This window comes from Garra rufa, chromosome 5 (assembly GCF_049309525.1).
Source record: "Garra rufa chromosome 5, GarRuf1.0, whole genome shotgun sequence".
Classification (NCBI taxonomy): Eukaryota; Metazoa; Chordata; class Actinopteri; order Cypriniformes; family Cyprinidae; genus Garra; species Garra rufa.
In genome coordinates, this window is record NC_133365.1 from 54,529,463 (window position 1) to 54,556,644 (window position 27,182).

At 29.8% G+C, this 27,182-nt stretch overlaps 1 protein-coding gene across 1 annotated transcript in view; it reads right to left on the minus strand.

Moving 5' to 3' along the window:
* mcc (MCC regulator of WNT signaling pathway) overlaps positions 1–27,182 on the minus strand; it is a 115,417-nt gene that overhangs the window by 71,491 nt on the left and 16,744 nt on the right. The window contains exon 4 of the mRNA XM_073840151.1: positions 20,209–20,228. Coding sequence (XP_073696252.1) covers positions 20,209–20,228 — 20 coding nt within the window. The remainder of the gene's footprint in view (positions 1–20,208; positions 20,229–27,182) is intronic.

The window sequence follows — 27,182 nt, forward strand, 5'->3', positions numbered from 1 at the left end:
TTGTTATTGTTCGCTTTTATATTTTAATTATTATTTTAATGAGATTATTAGACTTTATTTTATTTTTATTTCAGTTTAATAGTTTTAGCACTTATACATTTTATTTAAATTGATTGCCTTTTTTTGTTTTTAAGTTTCAGTTTTATTAAAGTTATTTTTTTATTGTTTCATTATTTTTATTTATTAAATAAATAAATAATTTATCATTTATTAATCAAAATAATTTATTTTTATTTTCATTTCATTTTTGATCGTTTTTGTACTTAAACTTGTCAAAGAATGGCAAAAATTGGTCAGACCCCCCCTTTTTTAACTACTAAATGCAACCAAAGGACATGCCTAAAGTAGCCATGCATCAAATACAAAAGCATGCTACAAACAAACAAGCAGCAGTGCTTTAGATACAAAAGCATGCTACAAAAACAAAGTAGAAATACATTAAACAAAAGCATGCTATCAAGAACCAAAAGTAGCAATGCATTAAACTCAAAAGCATGATAATAAACACAAAAGCATGCTATCAAGAACCAAAAGTTGCAATGCATTAAACTCAAAAGCATGATAATAAACACAAAAGCATGCTATCAAGAACCAAAAGTTGCAATGCATTAAACTCAAAAGCATGATAATAAACACAAAAGCATGCTATCAAGAACCAAAATTAGCAATGCATTAAACACAAAAGCATGATAATAAACACAAAAGCATGCTATCAAGAACCTAAAGTAGCAATGCATAAACACAAAAGCATGATAATAAACACAAAAGCATGCTATCAAGAACCAAAAGCAATCCATTAAACTCAAAAGCATGATAATAAACACAAAAGCATGCTATCAAGAACCAAAAGTTGCAATGCATAAACACAAAAGCATGATAATAAACACAAAAGCTTGCTATCAAGAACCAAAAGTAGCAATGCATAAACACAAAAGCATGATAATAAACACAAAAGCTTGCTATCAAGAACCAAAAGTTGCAATGCATAAACACAAAAGCATGATAATAAACACAAAAGCTTGCTATCAAGAACCAAAAGTTGCAATGCATAAACACAAAAGCATGATAATAAACACAAAAGCTTGCTATCAAGAACCAAAAGTAGCAATGCATAAACACAAAAGCATGATAATAAACACAAAAGCTTGCTATCAAGAACCAAAAGTAGCAATGCATTAAACTCAAAAGCATGATAATAGACACAAAAGCATGCTATCAAGAACCAAAAGTAGCAATGCATTAAACACAAAAGCATGATAATAAACACAAAAGCATGCTATCAAGAACCAAAAGTTGCAATGCATTAAACTCAAAAGCATGATAATAAACACAAAAGCATGCTATCAAGAACCAAAAGTAGCAATGCTTTAAACTCAAAAGCATGATAACAAACACAAAAGCATGCTATCAAGAACCAAAAGTAGCAATGCATTAAACACAAAAGCATGCTACAAACAAACACAAAGGTAGCAATGCATACACAAGCTACAGGACACAAAAATAGAATTGCCTTAATTCATTAAAGCAAACTATCAAACATAGAAGTAGCATTACATGATTACAAAGCATTCTACTAAACAAACAAAAAAAAAAAAAAAACAGTCCAGCCAAAAGCATTTAAGTAACAAAGTGTGCTACAAAAAAGTAGCTCTTTAAACAACAGGTGATTCATATCCAGATGACAAGCCCCCAATTTTTGTTAACAAAAATGTTAAATAAAAATATAATTAATTTTATCACCATCTTAAGAGTCAAATAAACCACAGTGCATTTTATAAATCTGTTCTTTTTGCTGATGGTTGCATTTCATTTGTTGCAATAATTGGTGCTGTTGTGATATTTAAGAGTCATAACTGATTTCAGAGAAATGGCCACACGCACTCGCAATTCTACTAGTCAGCACTTGATTGGCTTACTGATCCGTTTTCCTGATTGTAGATTGAGTTTTGTTTAATAACACTGATCCTCCAGCTTTCCTTTTCATCTGGATGCTCTTTTCTGTGTCTGTTTCTCTCTCTCAGCCTCAAACCTCTTCTATTTATAACATTAAAGGCTGATGGTCTGTGTGTGTGTGTATAGAGTGAAGTGTGTTGAGTGTGTGACACTGAGGCCTCAGAGCGACTGTATACAGAGATAATTCACCTTTCACAGACCATTAAGCTGGAAAACCAACGTGTGAGCTCCTCAAGTACCTTCACCCCCTTCAGTCTAAATAAACTCAGTATTTACACCGCAGCCGCAGCTCATAAAACCTCCTCTGAAGACAAAATGCCCTTTATTCTTGTTCTGTAGAGAGCGAGAGATGGACGCTTGCGCCTCAGGTTTCTTAAGGGAATAGTGCTTTTAGTTACCTAGCTGGAGAAAGAGCTCGTTTTGCTGTAATAGTTCAGGTTAGACGTAAAAGATGTCATATTTTGCACACAATTGAGGTCAAGCCTAGTGTGATGTAGCAAGTTTGATTATGCAGATTAGAAAAAAAATTTTTTAATGCAAATAATGACCTGAATTAGTGTGTTCAGCTTACTAAAATGATGATATAAGTGTGATAACGATTTGTACAGTAGTTCAATAAACTTGTATTATTAATAGTTATATTTTAGAAACAAATTGTTATCTGTTACTGAATCAATTAGTGTTTTGAATCAGAATGAATCAGGTGAATCTTTGATTCAAGAATAAAATCATTGATTTTTTTTTACGAATCAGTTAAGTGAATGACTCAGCAACTCATTTATCCACCACATTGACGATTTTACTTTTATAAAGTGTAATTTTTAGTCAAGTCACCATTATTTATACAGCGCTTTTAACAATACAGGTTGTGTCAAAGCAACTTTACAGTATTGACCCACAAAAGTGGGTCAGTGTTTTAAGCAAATTGGTGGAATAAATGACTCAATGACTATTGGTGGTTTTAGTTTTATACTTAAATTATAATTTCTAAACAAATCAGCTGTTTGAACACAACATTTGAATGAATAACTCGTATTTAACTCATATTTTCATATTTAAAGTAGCATATCTAAATGAATTAGTTGAATAAATGACTCAGTGACTCACTCATTAGGCCACAACCTATTAAAAGTATAATTTCGAAATGAATCAAACAAATTGGTTGATTCAGTGATCATCCATTAGGCAACCACCTACTTGCGGATTTAGTTTCATGTTTAAAAAAAAACATTTCTAAATAAGTCGGTTGAATGATCTCATTAAACTGCCACCTATTGCTGGTTTTAGTTTCATACTTGAAGGTATCTTTACTAAACTCAATGACTCACTCAAAAAAGCCACCACATATTGGTGGTTTTAGTTTTATACTTAAATAATTTCTAAACAAATCAGCTGTTTGAACACAACATTTGAATGAATAACTCATATTTAACTCATATTTTCATAAAGTAGCATTTCTAAATGAATCAGTTGAATGAATGAATCAAGCCACTACCTATATTTAAAGTATAATTTAGAAACGAATCAGTCGTTTCAACAATTAGTTTCATACTTGAAAGTATCATTACTAAACAATATCAGCTGTTTGAACAAATAATTTGCTCCCGACATCGGAGCCGCTCAAGAGTCAGAGGATACCGTTACTTTTGTTTTTAACCCTTGTGCAACCTTATAGACATTTTTGTCCATTTCAGTTTTGTTTTTTTGTTTTAAGTGTGTCTGTGTTAATGCCAACTGCATAAATCTTGGCTCAGGTGTGTATTTTTATTGAAATTTTAATATTTCACCCTCATTTCCTTCAAAAAATCTATTTTACGCTCCGTACAAAAAATACTCACACTCAGGACCTTAAGGACAAAAATGTCCACATTGAAACCCATTAAAACTGCAATTTTTTAACCCAGGGCCATTTGACTATAAAATGATGCAATATTTGCTAATAGGCATTCATTCTATCGGAAAGGCTTCAAATTTTTATTTTTTACCATTTATTACTAGATTGTGCGATTTTTTTCAAATTTGGCATATAAAAGAAATACTAATTTTTTTGTGTTTTCTGCTGATGCATATTGTAGCCTATTATAGAGTCAATTGGAAAAAATAATACAGCTATAATTGTGTGGGTATGTTCGTAAGGATGTCTGAGTGTGGTTTGCATGTGTTTACTGAAAATTTGATGGGTGTAATATGTTTGAAAGAAATGATATTGTACTGGCAATCAAAAATCCCACTCCATGTCTCACTCTTGGCAGGGTCATAGGGCCATGTGAAAGCTATGAATAAGGTCAAAGAAGGTTAATGAGCTTTGAGGATTTTTCCTTTTCACCAGTTTTTAAAGCATTACAATTCTGAAAATTAATGAATGTTTGGTAATTATGAATAGAAGAGATGCTGATAAAAAACAACAGTCAGTGAAAGTGGAAAAAAAATATTAATATATAACATTTCTATGACAGTTTTTTGACATGGCCATTTTTGTCCATTATGGCCCTAAGTGTTTTTTTTTTTTTAAATCTGACACTACATAAAAAATATAAATGCCTCAAAATGAATGTTGTTGTTCTTCATTGACACACCCAAGAAGCTAATAAGCAAAGAAAAAAAAATCTGCTTAGCATTTAGTATATGGAAATTAACTACTATTTTTCATTTTTTCATAAAAAAACACCTGCGGCATTATGTAAACAAACCAGCATTTAAAGGGTTAAAATTCTGAAAATTAATGAATGTTTGGTATCTATGGATAGAACAGATGCTGGTTAAAAAATCGACATCAGTGAAAGTGGAAAAAAATATTAATAAATCATATTTTTTATGACAGTTTTTGGACGTGGACATTTTTGTCCATTTTGCACCTATGTGTAACTTTTTTTTTAATGCACAAGGGTTAAAAAGGAAAGCGCCGATCCTGATCGACATATGCCTCTACTTTGTGCAAATCGTTCCTGATGCAGCTTCACCCACAGCAGAAGTGAGTATAAGGGTTTTTTAATGCATCTTTCACTTCTAAACGCGGCTAAAGTAAACATAACGGCTCATAATCCTACAGCAAAGAGGGGCGGGGCGAGCAGAGCTCATTTGCATTTAAAGGGGCCATGCAAAAAAATGAGTTTATTTTTGTGCTGATTTTGACAAGGTAAAAGGGTGTTTTATTACACTACTATTGAGAATTTTTAACCAAAGTATATTATAGACTTTTCATTAAGACCCTAAAGAATCATATTATGAACTTGTGGAAAATGGCCATCCGATGACCCCTTTAAGACAGTGTGATTTTAATTTGATTTGAGTCGTTTTCAGCCAGCGTGTGAAGTGTCTCCTGCGCTGTGAATGATTTGAGTATCGCTTCTGTTATTTCAGTGTGCAGTTAGTAGTCAGTCATGTGTAAGATCATCGCTCACTCATGTGATTCATCTCCAGCACCAGCATCAACCACCTGAGTTTTATGTAACACTGTTATATTTGGCAGAATGTGGATGTTATGCAGTCTGATGCTGATGCACTTATACAGCTTTAGTTTGATGTGTTAAATGCAGGTGTGTTGGTCCAGCTCTTAATGAGCTTTGAGCATGATTATTTATGACTGTGTTTTTCTTTGCTGTCTGATTAAAAACACGCTTGAGAAACAATCAGAGGTAGATCTGATTAGTTCGGGTTGAAACGGCTTGGATCTTTGCTCTGGCTCTCGTATTATTTATCTCAAGCAGAGCTAATTAGATCCAGAGCTGATTTGAATTGGAGATGCAGATGCACTAATGAACAGAGAAAGTGGGTAAATGTTTGCTGTGATATGGAAATGACCCTCTGCGCTGCTGTTATTGTTGTCTGTGAGGCGTTTTCTTCTGGTGTTTGACCGGCGGGGTGGAGATCCTCTTCCTGATGGGAATCTTCAGTGTGGGATTATTTATGTCCTGCCGACATTCCTCCGGTGGGAAGCGAGTAAACGTTCCTTCTGCTGCAGCTGGGCTTAAGTTCTTGTAGAAGTCAACAAATTAACTACGGAGTTCTCTTTAACCTTCTGATTGTGCATTGATCATTTATTTTATGCTAATTGGGGCCCTATGATTCTGTATCATTTTCTTATAAATTCCGTATTTTCACTTTTAAATTTTTATTGATTCCTTTTTTGTTTTTGAATTAAATTTTGATATTTAAAAAAAACGTGTCTGATCAAATTAATTCATAAAGCGTTGCCTATTTAATAATGCATTGACAGTTTATAAATAATAGGGCAATATGGAATGTTTATTTCTTTGTTTTTTTTAATTCTGTATTTTGTTTAAATTTTTCTGGGTTCCATTTAAATGGTTTAATTAACTTTTGATAAAACACTTTAAATAAATAAATAAAATAAATAAATAATAATTAAATAAATTTAATTCATAAAGCTTTAACAATTTAATTGTAATTTAACATTATAATTTACTTTAATATAATGTTTTGTTTTTTTCAAAAAAAAAAAAGAAGTTTATTTTTTCACTTATTTATTTATTTATTTATTTATTTATTTTTATTCTGTATTTTGTTTACATTCTACTGGGTTCCATTTAAATGGTTTAATTAACTTTTGATAAAACACTTGTCTGATAAATTTAATTCATAAAGCTTTAACAATTTAATATTTTATAATTTATACATTATAATTTATTTTAATAAAAAAAACAAAATTCCGCAAAATTCTGTTTCCTTTATATATATATTTTTTGTTTTTCATATTAATTGTTTAATTAAATGTTAGAAATCAAAAATCATGTCTTATCATTAATACAGCTTTAACTATTTGATATTTTATTAAAAAGTGTAACAGTAATAGGGTCATATAAAATGTTTATTTTTAAAAAAAAAAAAAAGTTTATTTTTTCACTTATTTTTTATTTATTTATTTTTAATACTGTATTTTGTTTACATTTTTCTGGGTTCCATTTAAATGGTTTAATTAACTTTTGATAAAACACTTTGTCTGATAAATTTAATTCATAAAGCTTTAACAATTTAATTGTAATTTAACATTATAATTTATTTTAATAAAATGTTTAGTTTTTTCCCCCCAAAATTCTGTTTCCCTTTATATTTTTTTTGTATTTCATATTAATTGTTTAATTAAATGTTAGAAATCAAAAACATGTCTTATCATTAATACAGCTTTAACTATTTGATATTTTATTAAAAAAATTAACAGTAATAGGATCATATAAAATGTTTATTTTTCCAAAATTTTATTTTCTTCACTAAAATTCCATTTGAATTTTTCTGGATTCCATTTTAATGGTTTATTTAACTTTACATAAAAACATTTCTGATCATTTGAATTTAAAAAACTATAACAATTTATTTGTAATTTAACATTGTAATTTATTTTAATAAAACTGTTTTGTTTTGTTTTTCTCCCAAAATTCTGGTTCCTGTTAATTTTTTCTGGATTCTATTGTAATTGATTAATTAAATTAAATAATTAAAAATCAGGTCTTACCGACTGAATTAATAATTCAGTTTTCTTTTATTAATTTTTCTTGATTCAAATGGTTTAATTAACTTCATAAAAACATGTCTGCTCAATTAAATTAATCAAGATTTAACAATTTAATTGTTTATTAAAATGAAAAATTTACCAAATGAATTTTTTTTCCTCCTAAAATTCTGTTTCCTGTTTTTTTTTTTTTTTTTCTGGATTCCATTTAAATGTAATAATTCAATTTATAATTTACCAATCAAAAAGCATGTCGTATTAACTGAATTAATAAATGTTTAACTATTTTATAATTTATGAAAAATTTACAAAATATTAAGATCATAAGAAATTTATTTTTCTAGTAATAAAAACAACTAATTTACTTTATTTTTCCCCTAAAAAGTTGAATTTTTTATGAATTCCATTTTAATAGGTTAATTTTTAATAACCAAAAAGGTATATGTTTATTAAAATGTTAGCAATTATAGTTAACAATTTTTATTTTATTTATTTATTTTTCAGAATTTTAATTGTTCTGCATTCTGTGTTTTATGATATATTTATAATATGTATGTGTAAAAAAATAAAATAAAAACAGCGATAAATGTATATATAAACTTTATCAGTTTAATTAATCTTTTAAAATGTAATCAAATTGACATATTACTTTTATCACAAAAGTAATATCACAATATTTCATGGCAAACAAATGCTGCGTATTATATAACAAATTCCATTTTTAATAGACTAGATTATACTATTGTCCATGTTTCCACATTGTGAAAATCAAAAAGTATGATATTTCTTAAAACAATGTGCATGTGAAATCTTCCATAGAGCACTTAAAACTAGACAACTCAAACATGGTTTTTCTCTCAGAGAACCGTTGTCTTTGATGTCCAGCGTGTTGACCTCGGGTCCTGACCTTTGACCTCTACCTCAGCATGAGCGTTTGAGATCTGAGAGATGTTTGCAGCTGCAGAAACCCCAGCCTGAAAACTTCATCCTGACGTTACAAACACACGGCCCAATAAAGTGAATCGCCTGCAATTTCGTTTCTAAACCATTCACATTTTTGCAGTGCTTTGTGGGAGGGTTTGCATGTCTCAACGAAAGTGAATCGTGCTCCAGTCTGTCTTGATGCTGTTGTTGTGAACTTTATTGGGTTTGTTTGAAATGGAAGAAACTCTTCTTTCAAAAGGCTTTGAATTCGTAAGGAAAATTTGCACTTGATATGAAAAAGCTTAGAAGTTGTGCGTTTTTGACAAAGTCCCAGTAGAATCAGAATCAGAAAGAGCTTTATCGCCAAAGAAAAGGAATTTGTCTGGTCTTGGTCCATATTAGTGTTAGACTGAAATATCAGCCTGTTTTTGACAAATTGGAGATTGTTGTTCGTTGACTTTGATAATAAATAGAAGTTGTAGTTCCTTCATCTCGTCAGTAGATAATCAATTATAACAGGTTTCAGTGTTTTTAGTGAATTAAAAAAAAGTTTTTATTTTATTTTTTTTTTCAGCTGTGTTGTTTATAAATTTGCTTTGTCATCGTAAACTTATGTATGCCGTCGGTTTGGTATTGGAAGGTTTTTTTTAATGTTCATGAAAGAAGTCTTTTCTGCTCACCAAGGCTTCATTTATTTGATCCAAAATAGTTACATTTTAGCAACTTTCTAAAATTTTAATAGTAATATTTCTCCAAAAAAAAGTATTTTTTGCTGAATTATGTGCAAATTATCTAGATTCTGTTTTAATTATTTGATTACATTTTAATAATCAAAAATAGCAATACATTTAAATTTTCTATGAAATGTAATATTTTAATGTAATAAATTCAATATTAATGTAATGTAATAATGTAATAATAAAAATAATAATGAATTAATTTCATGTAATTTTAATAAGTTGAGTAAAACTGTAATATAATAGGGCTCTATGAAATGTTTTATTGTACCTCGTCTTACGGTTTTCCAAATTTTGTTTATTCAGCACCAAATTCTGTTTTGTGTTTCTGTTAAATATTTGTATTGTGTTTCAATGATTTAATTACATTTTTTCCATCTAATCAGTTAATGAAACTCAAACAATTTATTAATATAAATTAATAAAAAAAAAAAAAAAAAAAAAAATATATATATATATATATATATACACATTTATTTATTATTATTATAATTTATTAACTATAAGAGCTATATGAAATTTTTTATTTGTTGTCTTGTCAGTTTTTAAGTTTTCTGGATTTTGTGTTTTTTTATTTTATCAAAAATATAATAAAATTGTGAAACATTATTTCTATTAAAAATAGCTCATTTTTATATTATTATCAGTTAAAATGTAATTAATTTCTTTGATCAAAGCTGTATTCTCAGCATCATTTCTCCAGTCTTCAGTGTCACATGATCCTTCAGAAATAATTCTAATATGCTGATTTGCTGCTCAAGAAAATAGGGAAAACTGTGATGCATTATAAAAAAAACTGCATTTATTTGAAAAAGAACATTATAAATGTATTTACTGCCACTTTTGATCAATTTAATGCAATTGAATGCCTGTATTAAGGCACTGTCCATTAAAACAGACCCATATTAGTTAACTACTAGTGTATATACACTTACAAGACAGCAGAAAATAACACACAGAGATGATCCCTCCCTATCCTGACAGGAAGGAAAGGCCTGCGTAAACAGCTAAAGGAAGCGGTGGACGCAGAGTCTGTAGTCCACTATAGGAGACTCACGCGACTCAGACAGACGCTTTATAACATTCATATGTGAACGAACCAAGACGAGAAGCACAGAAGATGATCGTGAGGGTTTCATTTGGAGTTTAGCAGCAGCGACACGAAGCGTCTTATCAGTGACAGTCAAAGGTGAGCGGATCTGTGTGTGTGTGTGTGTGTGAGAGATGATGATTCCCAGAATTCCTGTCGAGCAGCACAGCCATCTCTGACATGTTGTCAGGCAGCTGGGTAAATTAGGTGTGTGTGTGTGTGTGTTATTCCTGATAAAACACACCAGCTCCTTGTCGTCGTGATCCAGCAGCAGCTGCACTGAACTGCTGCCTGACAGACGTTTCAGTGGCTGTTTTCATTATGTAACGCTTGTTAGTCATTCCCAAATTGAATGCATTATGTAATATCTAATATTGGCTGGTTGGGACTCATGTGTAGGGCCGGGTGTGTCTGATTATTGGTGTTTCTGTCACTCATCACCATCTACAGTTATATCTGTATCAGCTATTTTTAATTTGGCCAGTGTTGTTTTTGACAACCATCTTAGATTTAGTCTTAGTCTTAGTCCTTTGGACTAAAATGCTTATTAGTTTTAGTCAAATTTTAGTCACTTCTATATGTGACCCTGGACCACAAAACCAGTCATAAGGTTAAATTTTACAAAACTGAGGTGTATACATCATATGAAAGCTCAATAAATAAGCTTTCTATCTATATATGGTTTGTTAGGATAGGACAATATTTGGCCGAGATACATCTATTTGAAAATCAACAAAAAAATCAAAATACTGAGAAAATCACCTTTAAATTTCTCCAAATTAAGTTCTTAACAATGCATATTACTAATCAAAAATGACATTTGGATATGTTTACAGTAGGAATTTTACAAAAAATCTTCATGGAACATGATCTTTACTTAATTTCCTAATGATTTTTGACATAAAAGAAAAATCGATCATTTTGACCCATGCAATGTGTTTTTGGCTATTGCTACAAACATACCCCAGCGACTTAAGACTGGTTTTGTGGTCCAGGGTCACATATTTGATAGTTTTAGTCCAATTTTAGTCGACGAAAAGTCAAAAAGGTTTTAGTCTAGTTTTAGTCAAAAAAGGGGAAAAAGTAGTCTTTTAACAAATTAATGTAGGTCAGTAAGTATTTTGCTGTTGGGTAGTGTCACTTATAAGTTCTGAAAATAGCAGATCTATAGTTCAACACAATGTGAGCTTCCGGATCGACTATTTTCACCAATAATTAACATTTAAAACATAAAAGACAAACAAGGATGGAATGCTAAAACGGCTTGCCATACTAGTATGGCAAAGAGTATTTAATGCTAAAACGACTTGCCATAGCGGCAGATACGTTTTAGGTTTTAATTGGCATGCACAATAAGCAGAAATGTCATGCATTTTAAACGTCTGACAGACAGTCTATTCTCGTCTCGTCAACGAAAACTCACACACGTCTCGTCATGTTTTAGTCATCAACGAGGCATTTTTATCTCGTCATCGTCTTGTTATCGTCATGAAAAAAAGTGGCGTCAACGAAATGATTTCGTCATCGTCATCGTTGACGAAAACAACACTGAATTTGGCAGCAGCTATTCGCACTAAGTCCATGTCCACACTAATACACTTTTGTTTGAAAACGCATCTTTTTCTCTCTGTTTTGGCACTGAGACGGCGTTTTTGTCAAGGAAAACTGAGCTTTTTGAAAATGCTCTCCAAAGTGGCAACAGAGGATTTTGAAAACAATTTTACCAATAGATATCTACAGTGCCTTGCAAAAGTATTCATGCCCCTTCATTTTTTTTCACATTTTGTTTTGTTGCAGCATTATGTAAAACTGCTTTAAACTAGTTTTCCCCCACATCAATTTATACTCCATACACCATAATAATGACAAAGCAAAAAACAGATTTGCACATTTTACAAATGTATTAAAAATAAAACACTGAAATAAGTAGATTGCATAAGTATTCATCCCCTTAACTCAGTACATAGTTGAAGCACCTTTACAGCCTCAAGTCTTTTTGGGTCTGATGTGAGCATCTTTGCACATCTGCATTTGGCAATTATCTGCCATTCTTTGCCTCACCTTTTCACCTCTCCATCTCTGTCAGCTTGGACATTTTCTAGAGTCCTAGTTGTTCCAGTCGTCTTCCATTATGGAGAATGCTTCTGTCAACCTTCAATGCAGCAGATTTGTTTCTGAACTCTTCTCTAGATCATCGCCTTAACGCAAGTCTGTCACTGAGCTCTACAGGCAGTTATCTTGGTTTTTGCTCTGATATGCATTTTCAGCTGTTAGACCTTTTCTGAGAGGTGTGTGTCTTTCTAAATCAGACTCATTCAAATGAATTTGCCACAGTTTAACTCCACTCCAAGTGTAGGAACATCTAGAAGCAATATGAATGCTCCTGAGCTCAATTTCCAGTGTCCCAGAAAAGGGTATGAATACTTATGCAACGGGATCTTTTCAGTTTTTTAATTTTAATAAATTTGCAAAAATGTTAAAAATCTATGTTTTGATTTGCCATTATGGAGTAGGGAGTGTAGACTGATGTGGGGAAAAAAGTAATTTAAAGTAGTTTAACATATAATATATATTGCACACACATTTATGATATATATTGCAAGTAGACGCAATTATCTGCAACTCAGTATTGTAGTACATTAAAACAGTATGCAGTACTAAGTGTAAACTATAGTTTTAATTCAATTTATTAAATTGTACTGCCTTATTGGGACAATAACCCTCCCTACACCTACCATAACCCTAACCATTACTTTATTTTCAACTTTTCAAACATGTCCTTCATTATTTTTTTGAAAATAAATGCCTTTCCGATATGAAATGAGATTTGAAAAAGGAGAAAAGGAGGGGATTCGAACCTGGATTAGTCGCGTCGAAAAGAATGAAATGCGATATATATCCTCTGCGCTACTGGACTTAGTGTAAATAGCCTCTGCCAACAAAAAAATACTTTTAAAATATAATAAAATTCAAAATTCAAACCTTCTCAAGCCAACTTCAAAGTTTGACTAATGTTTTTAATCTTGTTACAATATTACAATACATTTTTTTTTTTTTGCTGATTTTTAAGGGCCAATGTCCAGAATGTAGTTCAATGTTTTAATCTGAGCTTAGAGTCAACATATTAGTCAAAATATATGATTATAAATGGCATGCAATGCAAGTTTGCATGTGCATTTTCTGGTCTGAACTCAACATTGACTGTGTTCATCAGCGTTACTCGTGTGCTTTAATGCTTATTAGTGTTTGTTTAGAGCTGAGTGAGATATTGAGTCCTCAGACCTGCTTTCACAGCCATTAATGATCCGCTTCAGACTTAATGAAACGAAACGCAACTTAATGAATTAGAAACTTGAGAACCAGAGTCAGCAATGAGGACTGGATTTCCTGAAGCAAAACCAGTACAGAAAAAACAGACAAAAACCATAACCTGCTTTTAATGTAAATAAATTAGTGTCTTTATACATATCACCATAATAAATAACTATATTTTACAGAAGTTTTTGGATTGTAGTTTTCTTTATGCTTTAAATCTGTTTTTTTTTTTTTTTTTTGACTAACAAAATAAAGTTTTAGTATATACTTAATATTTCTGCTAAATTTCAGTCAGAATTTGAAATGTAAAATATTTATGTAATATTTTTCATTGACTTCACCTCTTTAAAATTTACTCAGTATTTTTAACTAAAAAAATGTGCATTGAAGTTTGTTTTTAAAGCATATTTTTGTGTTAGTGTATTTTAACAACAAATTTTTAGGGCATACTTAGTATTTTAATTATGTCAATTAAAACATTTTGAGAATGATGAATATTATATGGTATATTTCATTGTTTTTTATTCATGCTTTATCTATTATTTACAAGTTTATTTAATTAAAATAATTTTTCACTATCAAATAATATCTCAATATTTTGATTTAATGGAATGGAGAATATTAATATGGTATACTTCATTGTTGTGTTCATGCTTTATGTATTATTTAAGTTTATTTAAAAAAAAAAAATAGTATTTGACTAACAAGATTTATTTCTAGGGTATCCTAAATAGTTCTGGTACATTTGCATCAAATGTTTTGATAATAGAGAATATTTATAAGGTATATTTTAACTTTTTAGCTTTTTACTTTTTTTGGTGAAACATTTTTAGACTTGATGTTTTTTTACGATTTTAAAGTGTAGATTTGTTCATGCTGTTTAGTTTATTTTATTAAGATAGTGTTTCACTAAAAAAAATTTTGATGATAAACTCAATATTTTTGTTTAATTAAAAAAATAGAATGGAGAATATTAGTATATTTAGTATAATAATCAAGTATATTTAATTGATTTAACAATTTTAATTATATGTCAATCAAAACATTTAAGAATGGAGAATATTATATGGTATATTTGTTGTTTTGTTCATGATACATCTATTATTTAAGTTTATTTCACAAAATAAATTAGTATTAAATATTCAATTATAGCAATTGAATATTTTTGGTACATTTGCATCATTTTTTTTAAGAATATTTATAAGACATATTTTTAATTATTTCACAACTTTTTCACAGCTTTTTATTTTTTTAAAGATTTTAGAGTGTAGATTTCTTCATGTTGTCTATCTATTAAGTTTATTTCATTAAAATAGGTTTTCATTTTTATGATGAACTCAATATTTTTGTTTAATAAAAACAAAATTTAAATATTTGAGAATGGAATATATTAATATGTTTTTTTTAATTGATTTCACACTTTTCACTGCTTTTATCTGTAAATATGCTTTAAAAAATGAATATGTCTTAGTTTAAGTTTTTAGAGTTAACAGTTTTGTTTTTTGGTTTTTGTTTTAGTTATTCTAGTTATTTTGGTGTTTCAAGTCAAACTAAATCAAAATGATAAATGCTAAAATATAAAATTAGCCGAAAAAAAATAATTTTTTTGTCTGTATTTTATTTCAGTTAATGTTTATTTTGTTTCAAGTAACCTTTCTTTGTGAACTAGTGATTGTAAACCTGTAGTTTGATATGGAGACTGATGTGGTCCAGTGGTTAAAACCAGCCTGAATGTTTCTGGTTCGATTCCCCTTAGGGGTCAGTAATGAAGATCCAGTTGTGTGTGATATATCCACGCTTCTCCAGCGCTCACATGACTCCACAATATCCATCTCACACACTCCATTAAAGGAGCACAAGGAGACGTGGAGATCAGGCTTCATATTGAACAAGAGAGGCTGAGCGCTCAATGCTTTTAACCTAATTGTGACCCCTAGAGAAATGACATTGACGTACAGTCAGAACGGAGCGTGTTTCTTCATGAGCGAGTCATTAGTAGATTACAAACACCACAGCGTCTGTATGAATATGTAAATCAACCGCACTTACCAGAATTACTCAACGATGGAGTTTGTTCTAGTGTTGTTACAATACCAAAATATTGCTTCCGATACGATACTGGAGTAAAATATCTCGAAACTATGTCAAAAACATAGAACGACAGGAGATGTAAATGAATAATAGAGGATCCAAATTGAGTTTATAGTTGTTTTAGCTATTAAAAAAAGCTTTAATAAACATGTTTTTTGTTATAAGTGTGCCTGTGTTAATGCCAACATTTTTGTCTCAGGTGTTTATTTGGATTGAAATTTTAATATTTCACCCTCATTTCCTTCAAAAAAATCAATTTTAACCTCCGTACAAAAAATACTCTATAAATACACTCAGGACCTTAAGGACAAAAATCATATTGAAACCCATTAAAACTGCAAATTTTTTTTTTTTTTAACCCAGGGCCATTTGACTATAAAATGATGCAATATTTGCAAATAGGCATTTATTCTATTGGCAAGGCTTCAAATTTAATTTTTTTTAGACTGTGCCATCATTTCAAATTTGGCATATACATTTTTTTTAAATTCTAACTCTACATAAAAATATAAATGCCTCAAAATTAATGTTGTTGTTCTTCACTGATACACCCAAGAATCTAATAAGCAAAGAAAAAAAAAATCTGATCAGCATTTAGTATTATTTAGAAATTACTGCTGTTTTTAAATTTTTCATAAAAAAACACCTGTGGCATTATGCAAACAAACCAGCATTTAAATGGTTACAATTCTGAACATTAATGAATGTTTGGTATCTGTGGATAGAACAGATGCTGGTTAAAAAAATCAACATCAGTGAAAGTGGAAAAAAATATGAATAAATCATATTTTTATGACATTAACATTTTTGTCCATTTTGCATCTATTTGTTAATTTAGTAATTTTACTATTTAAAAAATCGAATAATATTTCACTTGTATATGTAGTTGTATTAAATTAAAATAATATATTTTTGGAATTATTAAAGTCCATTTAAATTTAGTATTTAAAAATCTACTAATATACAATTTATATATTTAACTGTATTAAATTAGAATAATATATATATTTTTTTAGTAATTTTACTGTTTGTGTAGCATCTAAAAATCCTATATTTTGTATATGCAGCTGTATTAATTAAATATTGTAGAGTATTGAAATTACTTATTTAATTTAAGTAATTTTACTATTTTTGTAGCATTTAAAAATTGATAATCTACTTATATATGCTGCTGTATTGAATTAGATTTTTCTTTTGCTTAATTTAATTTAATTTAGTAATTTTACTATTTAAAAATCTAATAATATTTTACTTGTATATGTAGTTGTATTAAATTAAAATAATATATTTTTGGAATTATTAAAGTCCATTTAAATTTAGTATTTAAAAATCTACTAATATACAATTTATATATTTAACTGTATTAAATTAGAATAATATATATTTTTTATTATTTTAGTAATTTTACTGTTTGTGTAGCATCTAAAAATCCTATATTTTGTATATGCAGCTGTATTAATTAAATATTGTAGAGTATTGAAATTACTTATTTAATTTAATTAAATAATTTTACTATTTTTGTAGCATTTAAAATTTGATAATCTACTTTTATATGCAGCTGTTTTGAATTAGATTTTTCTTTTGCTTAATTTAATTTTAGTTATTTTATTATTTGAAAATCTAATAAAATTATACTTGTATATGCAGCTGTATTGAATTAGAATAATACATTTATATAGTATTAAAATTAATTTAATAATTTTATTATTTGTGTAGAATAAAAAAATGAATACTATTTTATTTATATATTCAATTGTATTAAATTAGAATATGTTTCATTTAATTTAGTAATTTTACTGTTTGTGTAGCATCTAAAAATCAAATATTTTACCTCTATATGCAGCTGTATTTATTGAATATTGAAGAATATTGAAATTCTTATTTAATTTAATTGAGTAATTTTACTATTTGTGCATTGACCCTTATGGCTTCGCTTTAATCATAAGACCCTAAATAAACAGTTCTTATAATACGGCTCTTATCAAAATGCTTTCTTACTAGTAAAATGCAAAATCAAACCGTTTTTAAAGCAGGGTATCGCAATACCTTTTTACCGGTATATCGTGCAACACGTTTGTTCTCGCTGTTTCTGAATCACAAAAATTCAATCAGAGCTTATGCTTTTTGATTTTTAAGTCTCTTAAAAACAGCTCAGCAGTGATGTTTCTTCAGCTTTTTGTAGTTGTTTTTCAGCTGTATTGAATTAGAACAATGTTTTTTTAAAAAAATCCTAATTTAATTAAGCTAATTTAATTTAAGAGCGCATGCTGTTTGATTTTCTGTTTGTAATAAATATCCACCGTCTCCATAGTCTCTTAAAAACAGCTGAGGGTTGTTTGGACGTGATGTTCTGCTGGAGATCTTGAAGGAAAGTTCAGTTCAGGGAAGTTTCTGGGAATGGCGTCATTGGTGACACATGGAGGAACACCGTAATCTATTCAATTAAGCCTTGTTGAACGACCCCCTCGTGGTGCATTTGCTCTCTGGCCTTAACCCTGTTAGATTAATGAAGCGTGCTTTTTGATCTGGAGCGCTGGACCGGTTCTGAGGATTCACAATCACAGATTTATTTCAGTCTAGTTTTCACAAGAGTGTCGTTTGTTGTGAGTTTGACATTATGAATTGCTTAGAAAAAGAAACTTTGATAAAAACATTGGCCAGATTGTCTTTATTTGTCTCTGAGATCATGTTGGCCTTCTTCTCAACATTGTTGTTTTATTAAACACAAATTTCATTTTTTGTGATGCCTAGATAGTGTCTTGTTTACTCTTTTGCAGATTTAACACATGGCTTGAATTTTAGATTAAAAAAATCTAATATTCATTTACTTGTACATGCAGCTGTATTGAATTAGAATAATATATTTTTTTAATTCTTTGTTAATTTAATTTATTATTTTTTTCTATTTGTGTAGCATTTGAAAATGTTATATGTCACTGTATTGAATTAGAATAATAAATATTTTTAATGATTAAAGTTAATTTAATAAATTTAGTATTTGTGTAGTATTTAAAAATCGAATAATATTCTATCTATATATTTAGCTGTATTAAATTAGAATAATATTTATTTTTTAATTTAATTTCTCATTTAATTTAGTAATTTTACGGTTTGTGTAGCAGCTAAAAATCTAATATTTTACTTGCTGTATTAAATTTGAATTTTAAATTCTTAATTTAATTTAATTTAGTAATTTTACTATTTGAAAATCTAATAATATTCTACTTGCATATGCAGCTGAATTGAATTAGAATATGTTTTTGTAATTATTGATATTAGTTTAATAAATTTAGTATTTGTGTAGTATTTAAAAAATAATATTTGATTTATATATTTAACTGTATTAAATTGGAATATTTTTTATTTAATTTTTCATTTAATTTTATCTAAAAGTCTTATATTTTACTTGTATATGCAGCTGGGTTGATTGAATATTAAAGAGTACTGAAACTCTTAATTTAATTTAGTAATTTTACTATTTGTGTAGCATTTCTGTGTAGAAAATCTAATATATGCTATACTTATATATATCCAGCTGTATTGAATTAGAATTTTTTAGTTATTCATTTAATTTCATTTAGTTTAGTAATTTTACTATTTGAAAATCTAATAATATTCTACTTTCAGATGCAACTGTATTTAATTAGATTTTTTTATTCTTAATTTAATTTAGTAATTTTGCTATTTCTTTATTATTTGAAAATCTAATAATACTCTTCTAATATATGGAAGTACATTTTTTTATCTTTATTTAATTTTTTTTATTTTTTTATTTTTTTTGAAAATCTAATACTTCTATATGTAACTGTATTGAATTATATATTTTTTCATTCTTAATTTAAATAAGTGCTATTACTAATTCTTCAGTATTTGAAAATCCAGTAATATTTTTATTGAATAAGCCTCTGTATTGTTTTTTAAAATTAATTAAATGTACTAAATGTTGTATTTGTTTAGTACTTGATAACATCAATGTTCATAAATAATAATAAAAATGGATAAATAATCCAATTTTAAGAAAACTTTTAAAGGTCCCATATCGTCAAAATCAAAATTTCCTTGTTTTTTTCATGATAACTAAGTTCTAGGGCTATCTAACTACCATATGAGTTTCAAAACAGTCAATCCACAGTAAACTGCACACAGCCTGCTTAAAGTAGCTGTTCATTTTCATGAGCCACTGTGACTTCCGTAACGATGTGACGTCCGATCGACTCAAGTCACCGCCTTCAGTCACAAACCAACGTCCCACCCTCCTTTTGTCAAACCCCCAGACAACAACGCATCCATTCCATTGAGCAACAACAACAGGAAAACAAGTGGAGAAAACCCTGTTCAGTCGATAGATGTCAAGCTACGATCATTACACAGGCTTCAGAACAACGTGAATATAAGAGACCAGCGGCACGTCAACTTCAGCCTCTTTCACACAGCGATTCCGGTAAATACACGCATAATGTGTCCCACGATTTGTTCCGGAATTGTTTAATTTGGTTCATTCACAGTTGTTTTCCGGAATCTGTGCGTGCTTTACACACAAACCATAAAGACATGTGACGTTTGGATGTGAGATGTAATGCGATGCGTACGTTTCACTAAACTGAAACTAACCTGAACAAACTGTGCTTCAGCGCTGATAGTGAGGAGCTGGCTCTGCCTGATGATCGCTGCTTCATTCCACTTTGCACGTAACGTTATTTTTCGTTGTGAAGAGTCGCTTGATAACGTGCATCATTACTACAACACTGCCTTTAGGTTCTGGCTTTGGTTCACACAGTTCCCGTAATTTTCCAGAATCAGCGCGCATTGTGAAAGGGGCTTTACTAAAGCAACAGTTATGTAGCCTACTGCATTCAGTGTTTGTAAAAGAAAAAACATTAATGATCATTCTAAAATATCCTGTTGAGTATCAGCTCTCTCTGAGCTCTGAGCTCGCTTACGCTTACAGCATACATGACCGTAGTTACCTGTGATTGGCCTGGTTGTGCGTCACTCAGAAAACAACAGGCCAATCAGAAGAGAGGCTCATGAATATTAATTAGATGGGCCAAAATCGACCTGTTTTTGACAGAGCTCCTAAAAAAGGAGCTGTAAAAATATATTGAGATGGATTTTGGCACTTATACCGCAAATATATATTCTTAAGGACATCAACAAATAAAATAAACCTCCAGAAATGTGTACGATATGGGACCTTTAATACAATATAATATAAATATTTGAAGTTAAATAGCAATTAATTTCTAAATATCAATGCAAGTCAGTCATTCTTTTGACCAATAATGTTATATCCCTTCTCTCATGTGGCTTTCCCCTCACATTTTCCATGTTTTTGCATTAAAGTGTGACAGATTTCTACAGTCCATGAATGTGTTTATAAGGTCTGTCTCTGTTCTCTTTAACACACTGCATGTAAGTGTCTTTTTATTAGACGGAGCTGTTTTTATATCAGCGGCCCGTGAAAACTCCAGCTGTGTTTCATTTGTGCTCTCAGCGTCACGCTCCACACAGGAGGAATTTTCCAGGTGTTTCTTTAATCATGAGCGGACAGTCATTCAGGAAATGGATGAACGACAGGAAACACTTACAGGAAGCAGATTCTCAGAGAACAGCAGCGACAGAAAATGATTATGCCTTTGAAGATCATTGTTTCTTTCAGTCGAATAAGACTTTTTGTTGGTTTGCTCTAGTTTGTTTTTAGTTTTCTAAAAACTTAGCAGTTGCTTTGAATTTAATTAATTCTGATTAATTCTTTTAAAATCAATCATATGATTAAGTACGGTTAAGGTCCGTAAAAAAACGGTCAGTTCATGTTGTAGTTCAGTTCATATAGACGTTTTTCCTGAACGCGGAAGTAAGTCCGACTCTTAACTGAAAGAATGCTTTGCATTTCCGGTCTGCATTGTTTCTAGTCAAATTAGGGTATATTCCGAGCTAATAAACTAATGTTAAACCTATTAAAATGTTTTTAAAAAGCACATGGCTCCATAGCGCCATCACTTGGCAATGTCGCAATGACCGTCATTTGTCAGTGCCTCACTTTAATGAGTGTGTAGATGACACGAAGCAGCGGACGTTAGCTACATTATAAACAGATGGACGCTATTTGAATGGGTGCCTATGGAAACCGGAACAGAAAAGCATTCAATCTGACGTTACAATTCGTAATGGCGGCGCTCATCGTTTACTCAGGAAAAAGGTCTATAGAATGAGGAGAAACGGTGCCCTGTAATTCACGTGCGTATGTTTAGCGCCATTTTATCGCATCGTAATTTGAATGAATGCATATAGATTAGTGATGCTCCGATTGATCGGCCACTGATCATGATCGGCCGTTATTGACTAAAAATAGCTTGATCGGCGAACCCCAAAAGCGTAGATCAAAAAAGCCGATCACTTGACCTAAATTACTCGCGGTACTTTTTCACACGTGCATGCACGGCGCACAGGTAAACAACAGCAGAGCGGAGCTCACCAGTGGCAACATGCAACATGAGTACTAAATTCTTTATTAGTTTTGTAAGGGTAGTCTTGTTCTTGGGCATGTGACTAAGTTGTGTACAGAGCGCTGGCTAGTTTTGCCGGAGAAGTTCAAGTTTACTTTCGGTTTCATTCTGAGTGGTAAATGTGCGTGCTTGAATGTAAATGAATGTATCTTTCTATACCAGTCATATTGCAATAATGTTACCGCTGTATGTCTGATTGCTGTCATCAGATCATGTTGTAGTTCAGTCCATATAGAATGAAGAGAAACGGTGCGCGTGTAATTCGTGCGTATGTTTAGCGCCATTTTATCGCATCGTAATTCTAATGAACGCATATAGATGTTACTGAGGTGAATGTTTATGTTTCCTTTATACAGACAGATTCTGATATATCATATTTAATTCAGCCTAAAGTACATTTTACTACCTTTATCCTAATGACTGTGCGATGCTGGATAATTTAATCCTTACATCGTCTTAAAAAGCAGCTACAAATAACAAGCAAAGAACATTTACAATATCAAAGAACATAGCCTAGTCTAGTGGGAGGTGCACTTTAATATAAATAAATCTCTTCCCCATGCGGCGCGTTAAGGCGATGTGGCCACTCTATGCGTGTGTTTATATCAGGACAAGTTTCTGAAGCATCCTAGAACCGACTCTCTGCACTGCATCGCTAAAGTTAGGCGCCTTTTTGACGGATAATAATAATAATCGTCTTGCTATCGTCAAACCCTGCTGAAAAAAACAGCATATGCTGGATAGGTATGTTTTGGTGCTGGGATGCTGGTTTTAGCTGGTTTATGCTGGTCCTTGACCAGCAACATGACCAGCATAAACCAGCATAAACCAGCAAAGGACCAGCATCAGCAACTGGCGATATCTCTAACTATCGTTGATACACGATACTATCGTCTCCAACCCTAACTTGGTGGTTCTTCAAGATCTTGACTGTAGCCTATTTCTACAGTTTTTTTTTCAATATAGTTAATTTAGAGTTAGTTTCATTTCTACAAATGGTGCAAACTCTGCTAGATTATAGATCAAAGATTGCCATTCTGTGATCGGCAGTGATCGGCAATCGGCAGATCATGATCTTGGTGATCGGTAACCGGTGATCGGCCCCAAAAATGCTGATCGGAGCATCTCTATCAAAAACGGCTCGTTTGTCGTAATTATGCTTTTAGATATAAGTTATACAGTAAAAAAAAAAAAAACAGCTCAGGTTGCATTTTGGCAATAGTTATCCTTTAAGACCCTAAAGAATCATATGAACTTGTGGAAAATGGGCATCCGATGACCCCTTTAACAAACTAGCTGAACAGTCTTGCAAAGTTGTGGTTTAGTGGGTATGTTATTATTTTGCTGTAGGATGATCATAATGTTATAGTATATGGGGAAAATTATGTAGTCCTAAATAAACAGTTTTAGCCTGAGCTGAAGACTTTCACTGTAACACACACACACACACACACACACACACTCACACACTGAATGCAGTGTTTTCATGCCAGACACTGAAGGTGTGAGAGAGAGTGTTTCTCAAAGAGGTTTTGTGTGTGTGTGTGTGTGTGTGTGTGTGTGTGTCTGTTTGCTTTTTCTCATAAAATCTCTGGATCTGTGTTTGCCTCTTCTTGAGCTTCAATTTTGTTCAGCAGAAAGAAAGAACTGTGTGATTTTATTTCTTTCTCTATACAGAGATGTAAAATAGATTTGAGTAGACATCACAGATCCACTGTAGAATTCAAATCGAGGTTGATTTCATGATGCTTGGCGGCTCAAAATCATAATTTTATTCATCAACGATGCATTAAATTGTTTAAAAGTGACAGTAATGACATTTAGAATGTTCCAAAGATTTCTATTTCAAATAAATGCTTAATAAAATAAAATAAATTCTTTTGAACTTTCTATTCATCTGTGAATCCTGAAAAATAAAATGCATCACAGTTTCCATAAAAATATTTGGCAGAACAACTGTTTTTAACATTTAGAATGATCGGAAATGTTTCTTAAGCAGCAAATCAGCATTTTAGAGTGATTTCTAAAGGATTATGTGACACTGAAGACTGGAGTAATGATGCTGAAATTTCAACTTTGATTGCAGGAATAAATTACAGTTTAACAGATATTCACATGGAAAACAGTTATTTTAATTTAGTGATAATATTTCATTTTTTTGTGTATTTTGATCAAATAAATGCAGGCTTGGTGAGCAAAAGAGACTTATTTTAAAACCTTTTTTTTTATACAGTTATTCACGATTAATCGTTGCCCAACAATAGTTTTTATTAATATTTTTCATTTTTAATTTTGTTTATATTTTCCATTTTCTTAATTTTAGTTAAAGTGATTTTACTGTGTGATTTTTGTCTTTAAATGCCTATAATTTATTTATTTATTTATTACACTGAACATCTATTTTATTTCAAATGACAAAAATGTTTTTTTATGGCTTTAGATTTTTTTTTTGTTAATTTTAATTGTTAAAGTTTTAGTGATTTTTGTCTTTTTAAATGTCTATAATTATTTTTTTTTATTAGATTTTTGTAATATTAAATTTTTTTCAACATTTATTTTGAATGTGTTTATATTTTCCATTTTCTCCGTTTTAGTTAAACTTATTTTATATAAGTTTATTTTATTAAATGTCTATAATTATTTATGTATTTATTTATTTATTACACTGATCATCTATTTTATTTCAAATATATAAAAAAAATGTTTTTTATGGGTTTAGATGTAATGTTCTTTTTTTCCAATGTGGATTTCTTTTCACCTTTTTTATCATATTAATATTTATAATGATGCTATAGTAGTATCTTAATGATATATAGTTTTATAATTTTTTTCTTAAAGTTTTAGTGATTTTGTTTTTGTCTTTTTGTGTCTATATAATTAGTTTTATTTTTTATTTTATTTTTATTTTATCATATATTTCAACATTTATTTTAGTTCAAATAACTTTTTTATGGCTTTAGCTTGTTAGATTTTTATTTTTTTATTTTGTTCATATTTTCCATTTTCTTCATTTTACTTAAAACTTTAGTAATTTTATTGTGATTTTTTTTTCATATTTTAGTATATTTCACTGAACATTTATTTTATTTCAAATAAGGAAAATGTTTTTTTTTTTGTTAATGTTTTTGTGATTTTTGTCTTTTTATGTTTTTTTTTTTTTTTTTAGAATATTTCAACATTTATTTTAGTTCAAATAACTTTATCTTATGTCTTTAGATTTAACAGATATTCACATGGAAAGCAGTTATTTTAATTTTGTATTGTGAAATATGTATTTTTGATTAAATAAATGCAGGCTTGGTGAGCAGAAGAAACTTATTTTCTCAAAAACATTAAAAAAACATAAATATTCCAGACTTTTGAACAGTAGATGTTTATATGAAGTCCAAACTGTCGTGATTTTAACGTGTGCGTGTGTTTTCCGTGCTGTAATGTGTGTGTTGTTGTCTGTGTTCAGCTGCATCTGGCGGCGCTGGCGTCTCTGAAGGGTGACGTGGTGGAGCTCAACCAGCGACTGCTGCTGACCGAGAGAGAGAGAGACGTGCTGGAGAAGAGACTGGCCAAAGCACAGGTCACTACTCTCTCTCACACACACACACACACACACACACACACACACACACACACACACACACACACACTCACTCGCTGTCAGATCCTGGCACATGAGATGTTTGCACACAACAAACCTGCCCCACTCTCCATTCCTCTCATCCTCTCACTGGAAAGCAGTATCCATCCATGAAACACAATCAACCTGACTTCCTTTCTTGATGCTGTTCCTGCTCCTTACTGTGAATGATTCATCACTGCATGGGATTATAATGGAAAAAATCTGTTTGCATTTGTGGTCTTTAATGAAAATCTCATTATTAGCTGCGGTTGACATCACTTTGGCCACAAACTGGGGTTTTTGATAAATAGCTCATAATTAATAAAATCATAAAAATGCCAACCAAAAAAGAATAAATCTTTTTTAAATTGCAGCATTCATTAAAAAAAGTTTCTGTAATGAATTTTGTTGTCTTTTCTCAATTATATATATTTTTTTTTAGTTTCTATGAAACGTTGCTTAGTCAGGTAGCTTTATATATAATATATATATATATATATATATATATATAAAGCTACCTGACTAAGCAACGTTTCATATATTTAAAAAAATAAATATAAATTCTTAAATATATACATAAATGATACGTAAGTGTCCTATATATATAATTAACAAAAAAATAAAAAAATAAACAATTTTAAACTAATTCTAAAAAAGACAATTCCAAAAGACATTTACCAATTTAAGAATTTATATTTTTTAGCAACTTATAATTATTTATAAGCAAATAATGAAAAAAAAAAATATATATATATATATATATATCTATATATATATATATTTTTTTTTTTTTCATTATTTGCTTATAAATAATTATAAGTTATAAGTTGCTAAAAAAATAAATCATTTTTAAATAGCAGCAATCATAATAAAGATTTTAATTAGTTTGAATTTATTTTTATTTTCATATTTCACATTTTCTGTAAAGAAAGTAATTCATTTTGTTGACTTTGGTCAATATATTTTTTATTATTATTATTTTCATTATTTGCTTTGTTGTTAACATCACTTTGGCCACAAACTGGGGTTTGTGAGTTGATAAATGGCTCATAAAAATAAAAATCATGAAAAAAAATTTTGTTTTTGGAATTAATTATTATATTATTTATTTAGAATTCTCTGTTTTCACTTTAAAGTTTTTTTAAAATAGAGGTAGAGGTGAAATAGAGGTGAGCATAAAATATGGTTAATGTTAACTAATAGCCAAAATACTGGTTAAACTTTTGTTCCTGGTCTTTTTATTATTATTATTATTATTATTATTATTATTATTATTATTATTATTATTATTTTATTTTATTTAGTTATGATTTATTTATTTTGAAAATAAAATATATATATTGCAGGAATAAATTAATTTTTTTTAAATTATTAATTTTAATTTAGCTTTAATTTAAAGCATGGGCATAAAAATTGGAAATGTTGCTTCATCAGCTAGCTGAAGTATATTTAATAAAATATTATTTTTAGTACATTTCATTTAATG